The sequence below is a fragment of the Myotis yumanensis genome, unplaced genomic scaffold (assembly GCF_028538775.1).
Source record: "Myotis yumanensis isolate MYYU_CA2020_CCGP unplaced genomic scaffold, mMyoYum1.0.hap1 SCAF_2, whole genome shotgun sequence".
NCBI classification, from domain to species: Eukaryota; Metazoa; Chordata; class Mammalia; order Chiroptera; family Vespertilionidae; genus Myotis; species Myotis yumanensis.
The window spans coordinates 213,894,895-213,913,228 of NW_027223753.1; the positions used below are offsets into that span (position 1 = coordinate 213,894,895).

Consider the following 18,334-nt stretch of genomic DNA (forward strand, 5'->3'; position numbering starts at 1 on the left):
GAAGTAAAGGAGACGGAGGATTCACACCCAAAGCTGTGTCTCCCTGAAGGAGGCTTAGCCGTTGCTTCTGTACACTATTTGGTCGCTTCCACAAACCTATCGTTAGTCTTCTCTTACGTTGAACAGTGTATCTCGGAGAGCCTTCCACAAAGAGCTTCCTCACATTGCATTATGTGGATGTCATTTACTTAGTCAATCTCCTCCTGTGGACACAGGGCGCCTCCAACGTTTTCTCTTATCAATAATGCTACGAGGAGTGACTGGTGCATAAGTCATTTTGCACATATGTATGTGTGGGGACCCTGTCTAGAGTGCAAAGGATGTTCAAGGCCACTTCGAGGGTGGGAATCCTAATCAGGAGTGTTCAAGGCTAAGACGCTATCGTCAGGTGCAAGAAGCAAGGACACGCTATCTTACTGCATGCACACTGCGCCCGCGCGCCCTGCTATAACCCACAAGACAGAGGCCACTATTCGGCAAGAAGCCTCTTTTGTCTAAGTTAGTATTAAAGCACTAGAGGCGAGATGCATGAAATGGGTGCAAGGGGCTTGCCGCCCCCCCCCCCCCCGCCCCCGCCTTCACGGCCACTGTCTCTGCCTCGGCCCCTGCCCCCGAGGCTTTGTCCAGGTCAACCAGAAGGATGTCCGGTCTAATTAGCATATTATACTTTTATTATTATAGATAGAGACCCATTGCTCAAATTTGTGCATGGATGGGGTCCCTTGGCCTGGCTGGCGATTGAGGTCCATCTGGGGGGGCCGCCAGCCAAGGGGAGGGACCCCGGGAAGTTGGCCGGCCAGCCCCCCAATCAGGGCCTATGCGGGGGGAGGGGCTGGCTGGCAGGGGGGAGGGACCGTGGAATGTTGGCTGGCCAGTCAGGGGGGCCGGCCAGGCAGGGAGGAAGAGCCATGGGAGATTAGCCGGCTGGGTGGAGGGGCCACGGGAGTTTGGCTGTGGGAAAGCACTGACCACCAGGGGGCAGCTTCTGAGTTGAGCGTCTGCCCCTTGGTAGTCAGTGCGTATCATAGCGACTGGTCAATCAGTCGTTCTGGTCCTTCGGTTGTAATGGTCACTTAAGCTTTTATAGATAGATGATAGATAGATAGATAGATAGATAGATAGATAGATAGATAGATAGATAGATGTTACTGACCAGCAGTCAGCTTGCTCAGAGGTGGCTGCTTAGTGAGGCTGTAGCTCCTATGATGCCCCCGTAGGGCTCCCACGTTGGCGGCTAACTGCTACTTTGCCGGAAAGATGTATTGTTACCCAGCCGGTACCGCTACTGGATGGGGCTTTCCTTTGAAGAACTGCTTTGTCTAATAGCTCCTGTCGCAGCAATGGCTACATGGCCATTGGCTCCTACAATAAAGACTCTCTTATATACCCACAACTTCTCAGGGCTTCTCCGTGGAATACCTGGCATCCCAGGAGATCCAGGCCCTGGCACAGGGGCTCAGACCCGACAGTATGTATATCAGATTAACTCCTGGAAGTAGAATTGTTGGGTCAAAAGATATATCCATTCATAGTTCTGATAGTAATTGCCAAATTTCCTCCACATAGCTGGCACCAATTTATATTCCCTGTAGCAATGTAGGAGGGATCCTGTTTTCTCCTATGACTGATATATGCTGAAATAGTCAGTGGATAATAATAGCTCAGAGCAATTTTATTTTTTTTAATTTTTTAAAAATATATTTTTATTGATTTCAGAGAGGAAGGAAGAGGGAGAGAGAGAGATAGAAACATCCATGGTGAGAGAGAATCATGGATCGGCTGCCTCCTGCAAGTCCCCCACTGGGGATCGAGCCCACAACCCAGGCATGTGCCTTAGACCGGAATCGAACCTGGGACCTTCCAGTTCGCAGGCTGACGCTCTATCCACTGAGCCAAACCGGCTAGGGCACAATTTTAATTTTTATCATCATGTTGTAAGGTTGGGCATCTTTTTACATGTGTACTCCCTGTACATATCTTTTGTCCCTTTCTTTTTCAGTTTTTTTCTTTCGATAGGAGTTAAGTATTGGAGAAACTAGCCCTTGATGATACGAATCTCAAGTATTTTTTCTCAGTTTTCCATTTGTCTTTTACTTTGCTTGTGAATGATTTTTGTTATGCAGAATTTTTAAAAGAACATTTTACATACTCAAAATTATAAAACTTTCTCTTATGGCTTCTGGAATTAATACTTATGTATGAAAGATCGTCATTCTTTGCTTATATAAATATCTTCTCTTGATTCCTTCCAGTATTTTCATAGTGTTTTCATGGTTTTGATCTTAGATCTGTTTGGAATTTATTTTGGTGACAGATGTGAGGTATGACTCTAACTTTTTTCCCTTTCCTTACCCGGTTATCCCAACATTATTTATCGAATAAGCCGCTTCTCTTCCCCCTTTGGGTTGAAAGTGTCCCTCTTACTGCACACTACCTTGCTCTGTCCCTTTATGTCCACGGGTGGACTTTCTGTTTAGCCGCATTGGCCTCCTCTCTGTTCCTGTACCGACACCAATTATTTCAGCTTCATACTATGTTTAAAGATCTGCTCAGGCGACTTCTCTTCGTTACTTTTCTCTTTTAGAAAGTTTCTGGCTACTTTTGCCTATTGTTCCTTGTACACTTTTAAATGAGTTTATGCTGTTCAAAAATTCCAAATGTTATTTCTTGGGGGATTCCCTTAAATTTATAGAGTAACTTAGAATTTACAACGTCTGATACTTAATTGTCCTTTTCCAGATCTAATAAACATTTCCTTTTAGCTACACGGCTTTACTCCTTTGATAGTGTTGTCTTCAAGGATCTTCTTTTTCTTAAATAAATATGTTTTTGTAAAAAAACTGATTTGAGAAAGAGAGGAAGGTAAAGAGAAAGAAAGAGAGAGGGGGAGAAATATCAATGTGCTAGAGAAACATTCATCAGTTGCCTCCTGTACTCGCCCAACCAGGATCAAACCACAGCCTGGGGAGGCGCCCTGGCCTGCCCTGACCGGAATCGAACCGGTGACATGTGATGCCCAGGATGACGCTCAACCAACTGAGCCACTGAATTGCAGAGAGTAGCTGGGAGAAGGCACTGTCTTCCATCAGAGCATGCCATTCCGATGGCACAGAATTCTGTCCGGTCTCCCAGGTCCTTGTTTAAAACTCCATCAACTGAAAAAAGAAAAAAAAGAATAAATGAAAAAAAAAACCTCCATCAACTATTTCCACAAACCTGGTCAAATTCTCCTCCCAATTCAACTGGGCAGAACATGCAGGTCCTGGGAGACAGGGCCTGTCCTCCTCCACAACACGCCCCACACGCCCCCCCTCTTGCTGTGGCCCTCAGCGAGGTGACTGTGCGGGAAGTCAGGAGGGCGGGTCGTCTCCGAAACTGTCCTCCGGGCATTACCCATGGCTGACCTCTCGGGTTTCCTGTCTGACTTCCTCGCACTGGGGCTGAGAACAGGGCTCGGGAGTGAGATGATAGGTTTCAATTCCTGGCTCTGCTGGCTCGGTCCGCACCTCCTGAGGGTGGGGTCGGAAAGAAACCCAGGCACGTGACGCAGCAGCGCAGAGTGGGAACCCTGAGAGCACCCAGTGACAGGCACCCTTCCCACCACACCCGGCTGCACCCCTGCGCCACCTGCAGCTGTTACAACAGCAGTGTCGTCGGCTGGGGCCGCCCGTGGCGATGCCCGTCCTGACGCACTGCGGGCCCTCAGGGCAGCAGCCTTTGGGTTGCTGGGTGGCCATTGGCGCCCACCCCCTGGGAGGAGCCGAGTGGAGCTGTCATCTCCAAGGCGGGTGCGGAGGGCCCTGGGGCGGGGGGGGGGGGGGGGGGGGGGAGGGGCGGGAGGAGGAAGAGGATATAAGAGCTGCAAATTTCGTTTTCCTCATAGCTTCCTCCATTTCCTCTTATGACATACACAATACAGTTTGTCTTCAGGTAAAAATACCAATTTCCTCTTTTATCACATATACAATGTATGTTGGGACTCAGGTAAGTTATCATAACACGTAGGCTTATGGATACTGGGGGTGGGCGCAGGCTTCATTTTTACTGATGGGTGCATGATCAAAACCGTTTGTATAGCCCTGGCCAGTGTGCTCAGGGGTCAGAGCATCGCCCGAGGGTTCGATTCCCGGTCGGGGGCCTGTACCTGGGTTGCAGATTCAATCCCTGACCCCGGTATGGGCATGTTCAGGAGGCAACCAATCAATGTGTCTCTCTCACATCTCTCTCTCTCTTTCTCTCTTCCCCCTTTCACTCTCTCTAAAAAAATCAATGGAAAAATATCCTAAGATTAGGATTAACTACAACGAAAACAAAACAGGTTTATATAGATCACAGGGGTGGCAGAGATGGTGGTTGCTACAACTTGAAGAGGTAGTTTCCATTGATATTCCCACTTTACAGATGAGAAAACAGACACAAAGTATGTTCCCAGACTAGTATGTGGGGAAGCTGAGTGTCAAACCCAGGCCAGTTGGCGTTGGAGCCTATATCCTCAACTACTGTAATACACACTGAGAAAAGAGGAGGTTGAATATACACTGCATTTGTAAGACTTTTTCTTTCATTAAATATATATTTTTATTGATTTCAGAGAGGGGGAAAGAGATACAGACATCACAGATGAGAGAGAATCATTGATCGGCTGCCTCCTGCACACCCCCTACTGGGGATTGAGCCTGCAGCCCCGGCATGTGCCCTTGGCTGGAATCCAACCAGGGACCCTTCAGTCTGCAGGCTGACACTATCCACTGAGCCAAACCGGCCAGGGCTGTAAGACTTTTTTTAAAAAATGTTTTATTGATTTTTTACAGAGAGTAAGGGAGAGGGACAGAAAGTTAGAAACATCGATCAGTTGCCTCCTGCATACCCACTACTGGGGATGTGCCTACAACCAAGGTACATGCCCTTGACCAGAATCGAACCTGGGACCCTTCAGTCTGCAGGCCGACGCTCTATCCACTGAGCCAAACCCGTTAGGGCCGCATGTGATTTTTAACACCTGTTTGTGTAACTATCACTAGAAACCCGGTGCACGAATTCGTGCATGGGTGGGGTCCCTGGGGTGGCCTGTGGGGATAGGACCCAGCTCGAACCCCCAGTCTCAGCCCCAGTCTTGAAGCCCTGGAGCCCTGCCTGGCACCCCATCTTGGCCTGGTGCGGCCTGCTTTCCTGCTCCACCATCCCACCGTGGTCCCGCTTTCCTCAGGGCCCATAGGGGCCGGCAGCAGCTCCACTGCCATCCGCTGCCAGCGCCGCATTGCCAAGGCCCACCATGTTCCACGCCACCCCCTGGTGGTCAGTGCACGTCATAGCGAGCGGTCAAACTCCCTGTCTCCCAGTCGAATTCCTGGTAGAAAGACTGCCCGAGGGGACAATTTGCATATTAGGCTTTTATTATATAGGATGATATCTAGCGGCACCTTTGGGTGCTTATTTCTAGCTCTTATTTGGGGAACCCACGTGGCTCTGGGCTCCCCAGATCCTCTGTTGGGACTAATGACACAAAGTGCTGCCCTGCACACAAACTAGGAAGTAGCGGGATGTTAGGAGAAACTGACCCATCATTCGTCAGGCCCCAGCCCGTCTGCGGAGAGGACGTCTGCAAGCACTGTCAGGACAGGACAGCAGGCGTCACCAGGCCATGGAAGGGACTGCACGCTGCGGCTGAGGCGGGCGCAACACAGGCAGGTCTGGGAGGCCAGCCGCAGTGGAGGGGCGCCCAGCCAGGACTCCACCGGGGGTGGTTGGCAGAAGACCAACCTAAGGGTTAGACAGGCTTGGAGACAGTGGGGTGACATGCTGCCAGGCTGGGGACCCGTGCCTGGGGAGGGATCACTTTAATGAGCAGCGATGTGTGCACAGGGGCAGAGGTCCCGGAAGGAGCGAGGGGGAGGGAAGAGTCCGAGAGGGAGCTTCCCTAGAGCTGTTTGGGGCACCAGAGGCTCCGAGAGCACGCTGATTGGCCTACGTTAACTGGAACATGCTGGCAAGGTCACAGTGGAACATACCTACGGTGACAGCTGTGAGAGCTGAAAACTAGGCATTTCTTACGCAGCTGAACGGTGCAAACACGTGATTTTAATGGGCAGGAGTTAAATACACTCAGATGGCCTCTTCAAGCACCCACTGCTGAATGGGCAATTACTGTTTTCAGAAAATACATTTTAGTTCTAAAATGTGGTACTAAAATAGACACTTTAAAGGAATGTGTGTGAAAGGTTAAAAATAATATTCAACCAGTTAGTTTTTAGAGAAACAGACTAGGCAGACCCATGTGTCTACGTCGACAAAGAGAACGACTCTTCATACTTTACTTCAACTTACAGATTTTGTGCAATCGTTAGATGATATATTAACTTTATTTTCTTTACATAAATTGAGGAAGAAACATATAATTCAATCCACATATATTACAAGGCCTCTGGGGAAGTGTGACTGGTTGCTCAGCAGGAAAGGACCTGAAGTCCATGTCCCAGTGGAACTAGTGTGTGCAAAGCCTGCCTGGCCGCTCCCTGTGCAGAATCCACTTTCGCTGAAGACTCAGTAAAGGGACGAAACCAGCTGTCTCGGAGGCTAACATTCCAGACGCTCCAGAAAATCGCACTCCACACACCCCTCCAGCTGTTTCAAGACCCTCGGGCTGTCCATGACAGGGCCCTCCCCGAGGGGAGGACCTCGGGTGTCCGCGGGCGGCTTGCTTTGGGCTTTAAAAGCACAGTTTAGCGTCTTGAAGAACGGCATCAGCTGCCGCAGGCTGGACACCGAGTGCTGGCGCAGAAGAGGGAATCCACTCTGCATGGTGATCTCATCAGAGCTGCTGATTTCCTGGCAAAAACGAGCACAAAACAAAAAGACCATACAAACGACACGTCTCAGCTAAGGGCTAGAGATCCAAGTGAAGTGCATGCGGGCGGCCAGGCCCAAGAGACGGTTCTTCAGGCACCTCATGTCAGCTCTAAGGACAGCGGCAGAACCGCAAAGGCTAGGTCTTCAAGCGACCTTTCCCACCAGATTTCACCCAAAGCCCATCCCTTGGGAGGCCCCTGCCCTCCTCTGAGCAATAAACTGCGTTGACATGACTGTGTTAGCCAGGGAGCCTTGCCTCTTAGCAGCTGGGATGGGAGAGTGACATATAAATGAAAAACTAAAGATGGGATTTGTAACCATCTCCAAGTTTTAATACTCAGGTAAATTTTGAAAATGATTCCAAGTGACTGAAATCAGGTGGCGTACTGACATACTTCCCTTAGCCTTCTCCCGTCTTCCGTGAGTAGACATTTTGGAAAGGAAAACACCTACCCCATATTTTAACTTTAGAAGTTCTAGAATCCTCACGGTGTGGGGCGTGCATTCCTGCTGACCCTCCTCCAGCTCTGCCGGGAGGGCGGGGCCCTCTGTGTCCACCTCGGGAACAAACGCCCACCGGTACCTGCAGGGAGAATGCGAGGTCAGCACGCTGCTCAGAGCCTCTTCAGTGTTACTGCGCTAAAATCCTCGTACCACACAGTTCACCCGGGCAAAGCGTGCAGCTCAATGGCTTCTAGTATATTGCAGAATTGTACATCCATCCCCATAATCAATCTTAGACTATTTTCATTACCCGAAAAGAATTCCTGCTCATCCCCCTCTCAGTCCCCTGCACCCCCTTCCATCTAGGCAACCACTCATCTAGTTTCTATTCCGCAGTTTCTTATTCTGGGCATTTCCTACCAATGGAATTACAGAACACGGGTCCGTGTGGCTGGCTTCGTTCCCTCACACGTGTTGTGGAGGCCCCTGCATGGTGGCGGGTGCCAGTGCTCCCTTCGTATTTACCACGGAACGACCCCGCTGCACGACAGACCTCATGTTACTCTCCACTCAGCACCTGATGGGCAGCGGGGCCGTCTCCTTTCTTTGCCTGTTAGGAATAATGCTGCTCTGCATATTCATGTACATCAGCACCCACTTTTTAAAAAGTCTTTCTTTTTAAGAACAGTTTTAGGTTCACGGCAAAGCTGAACAGAAAGGACAGAGTTGCCAAGCACCCCCTGCCCCCCAGGCATGGCCTCCCCACTATCACATCCCCCACCGGAGCGGTGCACAGGCATCATCACTACCCTGGGTCATGGTTCACCATGGGCTCCCTCTCGCTGCTGCTAGGCATCCTGTGGGTCTAGAGCAGCGGTTCTCAATCTGTGGGTCGCGACCCCTTTAGGGGTGGAACGACCCTTTCACAGGGGTCGCCTAAGACCATTAGAAAACACATATTTTTGATGGTCTTAGGAACCGAGACACCGCTCTATCCATCTCCAGGCGGGCCCGCCCACATGCAGATACGCCCACATATGAGTACCCGGCGGATTAAAGGGTCGGGGCATTAGGAAGGTTGAGAACCACTGGTAGACTAATACACAGTGACACGTGCCGTTGTTATAGTGAAAGCAGTTTTAGGGGTAAAGTAGGCAGGTTTAGGGAGCTTCAGGAATGAAAAAGGTCCATGGGAAGGAATGAGACTTGAAGGCGCCAGGGTGTTATCTTATTGCACAGAGGACAGAGGAATGCCACAGGCAAACAGAAATACTTCTGGCCTAAGCAACGAAGACACCATAACCCGAGGACAGACAGGGTAACTGGCCTGAGCATTGAAGTGACCATAAGTCAGGCCAAAAGCAGCCCTGACTGAGGAGCGGGGAGGCTGTAAGATTCAGCTTCTCTGCCAGCACAGCTGGGAGAGCTATAAGATCAATCAACAGTGACCCCAACCGACCAGGTAACCACACGAGGAAAAGTGCAGGTGTTCGCGTCGTGGAAGCTGAGCACAGGGCTAAGGTCCCACGATAGAAAAGGGGCTCTCCAGCCTGTTTAATGCCTCAAGAGAGAGCGGCGGTCATCCTTCTCAGGGGCCCCTCTGTCCGTCCAGAGGGACAGAGTCTGAGGCTTAGAATTTACTAATTTATTTATAAATATATTTTTATTGATTTTAGAGAGGAAGGGAGAGGGAGAGAGATAGAAACATCAATGATGAGAGAGCATCATTGATCATCTTCTGCCTCCTGCACACCCCCTACTGGAAATGGAGCCCACAACTGGGCATGTGCCCTTGACCAGAATCAAACCTGGGACCCTTCAATCCGCAGGCTGATGCTCTATCCACTGAGCCAAACCAGCTAGAGCTAGGCTTAGAATTCAGAATTAAGGTTTTTGAGGAAGTATCTGCTTGCAATACAGTTTCTGGACTTTTCACCTATCACCTTTGGTCTGTGGCTTCATTCTTCTAAAGCAATCACTCTGCTCAATAAAACCACCCACTCAATAGCACACTCAGCAGTTTCACTGCCCGAAGAAGCCCGTGCTCTGCCTCCCTCCCCGACCCCGGGCACCTCTGATCTTTCTACTCTCTTCCTGGTTTTGCCTTTTAAGGGATGTTATGCAGTTGGGATCACACAGCATGTAACCTTTTCACATCGGCTTCTTTCATGTGGTAACAAGCATTTAAGGACACACGTTTAACCACAAACGTTCCCACATGATTACCCTCCTTAGTGGAATGGAATGAGAGGAGTGGTGTCTGGCACAAAACTAAATGATGAGCAGCTGTGTGAAGCCCACAGGAAATGTGAGCCAAGAGGGGCAGTGTGAACTGGAGATGTTATGTCCCAATCTATATATACAAATCTCTATATATAAAAGGCTAATATGCTAAGTGTCCCTCCACCTGCCTGACCAGTCACTATGATGCGCACTGAACACCAGGGGGCAGATGCTCAACGCAGCAGCTGCCGTGACACACACAGAGAAATGGCACCACTGACCTGGTGCCCACAAAGCAACACTCGGCTTCCCCAAGTGGGACACAGGCCCCGCCACCACCCCAGAGCGACAGCCCACCAAATCGCAGCCAACACTGCTGAGACCCCATGGCGCAAAATGCGGTCCACAGCCCAGCCCAGCACGAAATGGTTGCTGTGGGCGCCAGGTAATGATGTCACGTAGCAACACCTGGCTTCCTCTCCCTAGCAACTAGTCTCCTTGGAGTTTCTTCAGCCCAGGAACATGACTTGCTTTATAGTCAGGTGCAAACATTTTACACCTTAACCAAATGTCTGTGAAGCATTTTCCCGTGTCTCATCTCATTTGATCCTCACAGAAGTCCCGGAGTAGGTAGATAGGAGACTCAGTGGAATCCTATTTTCTTTTCATTAGCCGGAAAATAGAGATTTAGAAAGCTTAGAAACTTGACCCGACTGAAAAGAAGAAAGAAATGGTGGACCTTGAAAATGACTTCAGGTTTTTTCACTGCACAGAATATAGTCAAACACTGCTGCAGTTAAATATTTTACCCTTTGTTCTTCCTGTGTGATCTACAATAATAATCTGCTTCGTGTTGATATTTACTGCTGTGTTGCTGACAATTACCTGAAAGAGAAGTTGGGGTGCTTCACTGGGCTGGGAAAAGTTTAGCTAAATCAGAAAGCAGGTCTAATTAAGCAAGTTTATTCTATATCTCTAAAAAGCGAAGTTGACTTGCGCATGCACAATACACATAAAGCTCTTGCTGGCGCCAATCACATGCGTGTTTTCATCTGTCATTGTTGATCGTGAATTTGGTTGACACTTCTATTATAGAGAAAGGGCGAATAACGATATTAAAATATTTCTTCTAATTAATTTCCTTTCAATGTGCACGAATCCGTGCACCGGGCCACTAGTTATTTAATGAAAAACAAAGACAACAAACAAATCTACACAAATGCAGTGAGGACCACCAGCGCGTAACTCTTGTTTTATAAGCATTTAGTAGCAAAAAGCACTTAAACACACACACACACACACACACACACACACACACCCATAACACACTACTGTGAGCCAAATTCACAAAACCACTGTGTCAGTAATCTGAACCTCAGTGTGCCGAGTGGGCTCATTGGCCACCAGTAAGTGTACTGTGGCTTCTCACATGCTGTACAGGAAAGGCCCTCCTACTTCTAAGAGGACACGAGGTCTTATAGGACTTACGTCTGAAATAAGGGCATCTGGTCAGGTGGAAAAGAAAGTGCCGTGTCCAGGAATTTGCAAGCTGATAAATAGAAGATGAGTTCGCTCTGGGGCATTTCCCCCATTGAGGGCCCATTTCCGTCAGGAACTGAAACTTTTGTTTTGTTGATTTTATTGCTGTTTCTATAAATGTGCAGAAAAAGAAACTCGTTAGAAGCTCATTCGAATCTGCTGCAGTCCCTTTGTGGATGCAGCTACAACAGTGAAGTGCTGGGCCTCTCTGACTTTATTCAAGCAGCTTTGTTCGCATGGCCTTCAGGCAAATAGCTTTTTGCATACAGACACGGGAATCATTAGAGGAATTCTGCTTGTGGCTTGAGTTTTACAAAAATGGCCCTTACCAGAAACTGCCTCTCCCAGGAGATAAGGAAAGTATGTATTGTTTATCAAAGATCTGCAGGAACTTCTGGTCTATAGACTAAGCACAACCTCTCCCCACCTATGCCTGCAGTTGTCAATCACTTCTGCCCCTCCCACCTGTCCACCGCTTGACATAAAAGAAGCCTGAATTCTGCACTTTCTTAAGATGAATTTGAAGTACAGTGGGGCCTTGACTTACGAGTTTAATTTGTTCCGTGACAGAGCTCGTAACTCAAATTACTCGTATGTCAAATTACTCTGATGTTCGCTGCGCCAACTAGCGGTGGGGTATCTGAAGCTGGCTCATAACCCGAATTTTAGCTCGCAACTCAAAGCAAAAAATCAGCCAAGAGACGGCTCGTATCTCGAAAAACTCATTAGTTGGGACACTCGTAAGTCAAGGCCCCACTGTACCATTAAGTCCCATCTTCTAGGTTGGTGCCTTCTTTTTTTTTTTTTTTTTTTAATTAAATCTTTATTGTTCAGATTATTACATTTGTTCCTCTTTTTTCCCCCCATAACTCCCCTCCTTCCAGCTCCCACCCCACCCTCCACCCTCACTCCCCACCCACTGTGTTCATCCATAGGTGCATGATTTTTGTCCAGTCACTTCCCGCATCTCCCACACCCCTTTTCCCCCCAAGAATAGTCAGTCTATTCCCTTTCTATGTCCCTGATTATATTATAATCACCAGTTCATTCTGTACATCAGGTTATTTATTCACTTGATTCTTAGATTCATTTGTTGATAGATGCATGTTTGTTGTTCATAATTTGTATCTTTACCTTTTTCTTCTTCTTCCTCTTCTTAAAGGATACCTTTCAGCATTTCATATAATACTGGTTTGGCGGTGATGAACTCCTTTAGCTTTTCCTTATCTGTGAAGCTCTTTATCTGACCTTCAATTCTGAATGATAGCTTTGCTGGATAAAGTAATCTTGGTTGTAGGTTCTTGGTATTCAGCACTTTGAATATTTCTTGCCATTCCCTTCTGGCCTGCAAAGTTTCTGTTGAGAAATCAGCTGACAGTCGTATGGGTATTCCCTTGTAGGTAATTGAGCCTCTTTCTCTTGCTGCTTTTAAGATTTTCTCTTTGTCTTTTGCTCTTGGCATTTTAATGATGATGTGTCTTGGTGTGGTCCTCTTTGGATTCCTTTTGTTTGGGGTTCTCTGCGCTTCTTGGACCTGTAAGTCCATTTCTTTCTCCAGGTGGGGGAAGTTTTCTGCCATTATTTCTTGAAATAGGTTTTCAATATCTTGCTGTCTCTCATCTTCTGGCACTCCAATGACTCTGATATTAGACCGCTTAAAGCTGTCCCAGAGGCTCCTTACACTATCTTCACACTTTCGGATTCTTTTTTCATTTTGCTTTTCCAATTGGGTGTTTTTTGTCGAATCTTTGGTTTGATTATTGTACTCCTCTGGTCTGCTATTGGGTATAATATTCTTTATTTCAGTCCGTGTATGCTTACTTTCTAATTTCTTTATCGTAGCATTGAGGGTCTCATTAGTTTTCGTGAGGCTCTGCACAAATTTATGGCAAGCCCTCAAAATTGCGATTCTTAGCTCCATATCCTCCATTTCTGTCATGTTTTTTTGTCTCCGCATCTTTTATGCTTTCTTGGTGCACCCCCTTGTGGTCTCTGTGTGCAGTCTTGTTCTAGCCAAGCCTTAATTGTTGTAGTTAACACTAGAGGGATTTGACCCCCTGGCCGACTGGCTATAGGAATCAGCTGTATGGAAAACGTCTGCCTTCTGGGGAGGCGCTAATCCAGCCTTTGCCTGAGGCGATCGGCAAATGGCTGTGCGCAGAGTTTGGGCGGGGTGGGATCAACAGGGTGGGCGGAGGGAGCAGTTATGGCCACGCTCAGTCCCGTTCCCAGAGGCTCTGCTTCTCAGAACCCCGGCAGCCGCTGCAAACCTCGGAGAGAAAGCTGCCCTCAGGTTCCAACTGATGCCGGATAATCCCGCTTCTCCCGTTTGAGTCTGGGTCCCTAGAGACTCGCCCGGATCTGGAGCCCAGAGTCTGAGACTCACTCCCGACAGAAAACGACAACCGCGCCCTCAGCCACCAGCCCGCTTTGCGCGCGCACCTCAGTACCTTTGTATTTTCCATACTGCGCCGCCTCTGAGCCTCGATTTGCTGTTCTCTTTCCTTCTAGTTGTAGAGTCTCTCTTCAGCCAGCCTTCCTGTGGTTCTGGGTGATGTCCGTTCAGTCTTTTAGTTGTATTTTTGAAATGGTTGTTTGCGGCAGCGGTCTCCGGTGTTTACCTACGCCGCCATCTTCTATAGTCCTCGGTGCCTTCTTGATTAATAATCTTTCCTTACTCCAAACTCTGATGTTTTGAGCTTTGGCCTTACGAACTTAGGACTGGTATCATAATGCCCATAAAAAGGGTTTTTCCTTTTAAGAAATTATCAAAATAGCTGGTCCCTTCTTAAGAACTTCAAGAAAGTGGTACTTAGCATGATGTTAGGTAACCCTACATCACAGAGTGACGTCCACTAACCTTCACGCATGTGCACAGACCCTTCCTTACCTCAATGATTCCTCATCCTCTTTCAGATCGTCCTCGAGCTGTATGAATGCCTGAATCTTGAAAATAAAATGTGAATTCAAGTTACTATTCGAGAGAGATTAAACCTAGTTTAATGTCTAAAATTCGTATGTCCATAAAAAGTAGCAAATAGAGCAACAAAACAAAACAAAACAAAAACAATCAACAAAATGAAAAGATACCGCAGCTGTTAAAGAGAAAACCACAGGACCAAAATGGCATCACTTGTGCTGAAGCCTGTGGCACCGAACTTAGATTTAATACCAGGAGTAGCTGGGGTGGCAACCTCTTCCAAAAACACAATCCTAATCAGCCAGTCTGGAATTTTCTGGTCAACACCAATGAGGTCATCTGTCACAAGGGCCCTCACATTTCCCAAAAGAGCAAGCAATCTGCTTGATAAAGCGCCTCCCACGCTGTGTCCTGGAATCCTTTCTCTTTCCTAAGAGTCTCCTTGCCCCGCCCTGCCCGTATCTTCTGCACTAAGTTTCTAAAGATCGGGTGGTCCAGCTCTTCTGGCTGCAGGAGGAAGGCACCCTGACAGAGATTCCCCTGCGGAGGGGAGCTTCTACTCGGTTTTCAGAGCTTCTCCCATGTCTGCTGTGTCTTAGTGAACAAGCCTAAAATAATACTGATGCCAAAAAGGTACATGTTGGGGTAACAAATTCTGTTCCCCTATAACAACATAATGCCTCCCATTAACACTGCTGTATGGTTTATATGAAAGCTGTTGAGAGAGGAAATTCTAAGAGTTCTCATCACAAGGAAAAACTCTCTCCTTTATGTATCTATATGAGGTAACAAAAGCAACTGAACTTCGGTGGCAATCATTTCTCAACACATATAAATCAGATTACTATGCTGTACACCTTAAACTTATGTACTGCTGTATGCCCCTTATAGCTCAATAAAACTGGAAAACCCAGCATGTTCCCCCTCCCCGAGCATGCCCACACCTTTCTTCCCTCTCAGGATCCATGTCCCAGATTCTAGGGGACCCCGTGAGACTGGCAACCAGGGGAGCAATGGGCGGTGGCAGCTCATTCTGGGCTCAACCCCAAACCTGTCTTCAAGGCCCCCTTTTCTCTGACTTTCCAGTGAGCCAGAGCAGCCCCGCCTCGGCCCTCCTGTTGCTTCTTCTATCCTAGGCCCCTCCTTGTTTTACTGTCCCAGCTTTAATAAACACACCCTCAAAAAAACCAAACAAACCCCCAAACTCTTATGCTGTTTGTACAGTAACGTGCTGCACAGGCTTGTGGCCTAGGAGCAGACCACACCGGACAGCGAGGTGTGCAGCAGGTGTGCCATCTAGGTCTGTAAGAGCCTCTATGTCCACACGACCACGAACTCGCCTAACGACTCACTTCGCAGAACGCATCCCCACTGTCAAGTAGCGCATGACTGTATATGAGAAAGCATTTGTGAAAGCTCCAACTTCTCTTGCAAGGGTAAGAATTTGTACTTACTAATTCAGAGACCATTATTGGCCACAGGGAAGTCAAATGCTGGGGAGATATTCTTAGCAGCAAAACTCTGAAAAAAAGAAACATCTGAGCAGCAACTAGGGGTGTCTGTCCAACTCTGAGATTGTCTGTCAGGCGTTCTAGGGAAAGAAGATTTTCAAGATGTCACACAAATATGCAGTTTGGAGTTTCTCAGCAGACAAAAAAGAGAAATGGAATTGTCAATGCTTCAACATTTCCCAACCACCCAGGTAAGAAGCGGGTGCTGGGGAGATGTCTGTGCCCTGGTCTACCCGGCCTCCTCGTCTTTGGCCTTTGCTGAAGGAAGGGGTTCCCGTGGCTCTCATTCCCCTGCCACAGTGGAGGAGAAAGGCATGAACTTTTGGCTCAAGCCGGAAAGCCACTGGCTGACCAATGACCACCTATATTTTCCCCTAAGAGTATGAAATATGGGGCACAGAAACCAGAGACGGGCCTTGGTGAGGGAGGGACCATAGACCATACAGGCTGGTTGGGAGGTGACACTGTATTTTGGTGGTGAGAAGTAGGAAGTGGAACGAGTGAATAAAATAGATTTGTTCATGACAACGATTTTAATTCCTGCAGGGGAAAAAAGTGCTGTGAGTTCAACTAGCCCCTAATAGTCTTTCCCACTTGTCTACTGGAATAATTGTTGTACAACGTGATTTTCCCCGTAATTTAAGGTTTCTTAGGAACATAAACTGCCACAGCAAACAGCTGAGCTACGGTCCTGCTGGTGCGATTCCTGCAGTGACACCCTTCTCTGTATCTGATCTTGCTCGCTGGTGTTTTTTTGTCGCCTTTGCAAGCACAAAGGATCATGCACAGCTCAGACACCTGCCAAGCACGCTGGCATTTAAACGAGCTTTTCTGCTTCTGGTTCTGGACAAGATGGAATAAGTATATTACGTTCTATTTCTCTAACGGAAATTTTAAAAAACTACCCTTGAACAACATACATAAACCAACCAGCAGAAAACTGAAAGGTGAGGGATAGGGGGCAGGACTGGCTAGGAACCTGGGGACTCAAGGAATGACCTGGAGGAGGTGAGGTCCGTGGGGTTAAACTTTATTTTTTTAAGCTTCATTCCGGCCTGGGCAGATGCCAGTCTCTGAACACGGGCACCCTGATGTGGGCGCAGAGCTGATCCGTGCAGGACCCTGAGGAAGGGATGGGAAGTGCGCCGTGCACCTGGGCAGCCAACTCACACAGCTTAAAGGGAACAGTGTCGCCTCCAGATCTTCCCGGTCCCCAACCAGGGCCTCTGTGGGGGTGGCTTCTTACCTTGTATCAGGGGAAGGTACAGGTGGTACTGGTCGAGTTCGCCACTGAAGACAGCAAAAGCCTGGCGCTTTAGCAGCATGGCTTTCTGCTCAAAACTTGGGAACAGTTTTAAGGAACTGCTCTGCATGCCTAGAATAAACACAGGACGTAAGTCCCATTTAGTGAGAAATGATAGGAAATTCATACTAGTGCAATTCTTAGCTTCCTTGGTGAAAAACCATGATCTTGATTAAGTAAAGGCATGTGGTAATCACTTGCATATTTATTTGTAAAAATACTTATTTCTTTAGGAAAAAACAGGTTTTTATTGATTTCAGAGAGAGGAAGGGAGCGGGAGATAGAAACATCGATGAGAAACAACACATGCCTGGGTTGATGGCATGTGCCCTGACTGGGAATTGAACCAGTGACCTCCTGGCACATGGGCATATGCTCAACCAATTGAGCCACCCTGGCTGGGCCAAAAACTTATGTCTTTAATGAGACTAGTGATAAGGGATTAGAACAGTGGTTCTCAACCTTCTGGCCCTTTAAATACAGTTCCTCATGTTGTGATCCCACCATAAAATTATTTTCGTTGCTACTGCATAACTGTAATGTTGCTACTTTTATAAATCGTAATGTAAATATCTGATATGAAGGATGGTCTTAGGCGACCCCTGTGAAAGGGTCGTTCAACCGCCAAAGGGGTCTCGACCCACAGAACCGCTGGATTAGAAGATACTCTTCTAATAAATTACAGTAAACTTATAATGACTCTGTAATGTATTTCTCCACAATAAAGTTGCAAAAGAGCTTTGCTAAGGAATGTTGCCAACACCGGGAGCTGGGAAGGCTCCCTCGTCTAGTCCTGACGTACTGCACTCATCACACCGCAGTTTGTGGCTCAGGTGGTGCCATGAAGGTGCAAGTGGGGCTCTGATCTACGTGGGCAAAGCTGATGACAGTGGCATTGGTCCCTCAAAGTGTGACTTACATGCAAGTAACAGAGAACTCACTCATTAAATCTTTAAACATTGTTTTCTCATGAGTCAGAAGATGGTCAACAATGGACTTCCAACTGGATATTTAAAAAAAGCAAAATTAGTTAAATATGCAAAGATGACAGTCTGACTAAAAGCATCAAGAAAAGACCATGCCCCTTTAAGATCTATTAAAAACCACATTCTGAAAAGTTAGTGAAAGGAGTAGTTTTTATATGAGGGAGAGCTAAGCAAGAGCTTTTCATTTATAAGCGTGACAGGGAATAACTAACGGGATGAGTAACAGGAGTGGCGAGTAACTCCCAGTTCCCACAACAGAAAACATAAACTGTCAGGTACTCTGGCTTTTCCCAGGTTGCCCTTAAATACGTTCACACTTGTGTTGATGGGAAGAACGGGGAACAGTGAAGACAAATACGTGTCTTCCAGGGGGCTCCCCAAAGGGCAACAGGGTTATAGGGTGCAAGCCACTGCTCTGGTGGTGGCAGGGCAAACTCCCAGGCCACACAAAGAAAGCTGACCAATCTCCGCCCTCCTCCTCCGTTAATAAAGACACGCTCAGCCACGCCAGGAGGACATCACTGAGTGGTTTTGTGACCTCCGAGAAAAAGGCGCGGGAAGT

The 18,334-nt window shown here is 47.7% G+C and overlaps 1 protein-coding gene across 6 annotated transcripts in view; it reads right to left on the reverse strand.

Moving 5' to 3' along the window:
- Positions 1–5,891: 5,891 nt before the first annotated feature.
- Positions 5,892–18,334, reverse strand: part of DOP1B (DOP1 leucine zipper like protein B) — a 65,633-nt gene continuing 53,190 nt past the window's right edge. For 4 of the 6 annotated variants that reach the window (XM_070407218.1, XM_070407220.1, XM_070407217.1 and 1 more), the window contains 7 exons: positions 17,728–17,789; positions 16,730–16,858; positions 15,427–15,563; positions 13,943–13,998; positions 11,002–11,163; positions 7,300–7,429; positions 5,892–6,825 (listed from right to left, as the gene is read on the reverse strand). In XM_070407218.1, the coding sequence (XP_070263319.1) occupies positions 6,574–6,825; positions 7,300–7,429; positions 11,002–11,163; positions 13,943–13,998; positions 15,427–15,563; positions 16,730–16,858; positions 17,728–17,789 (928 nt within the window). In that variant the 3' untranslated portion in view covers positions 5,892–6,573. Of the gene's footprint in view, positions 6,826–7,299; positions 7,430–11,001; positions 11,164–13,942; positions 13,999–15,426; positions 15,564–16,729; positions 16,859–17,727; positions 17,790–18,334 lie in introns of those variants that run through there. The other 2 variants (XM_070407221.1, XR_011470347.1) reach the window with 2 other exon arrangements.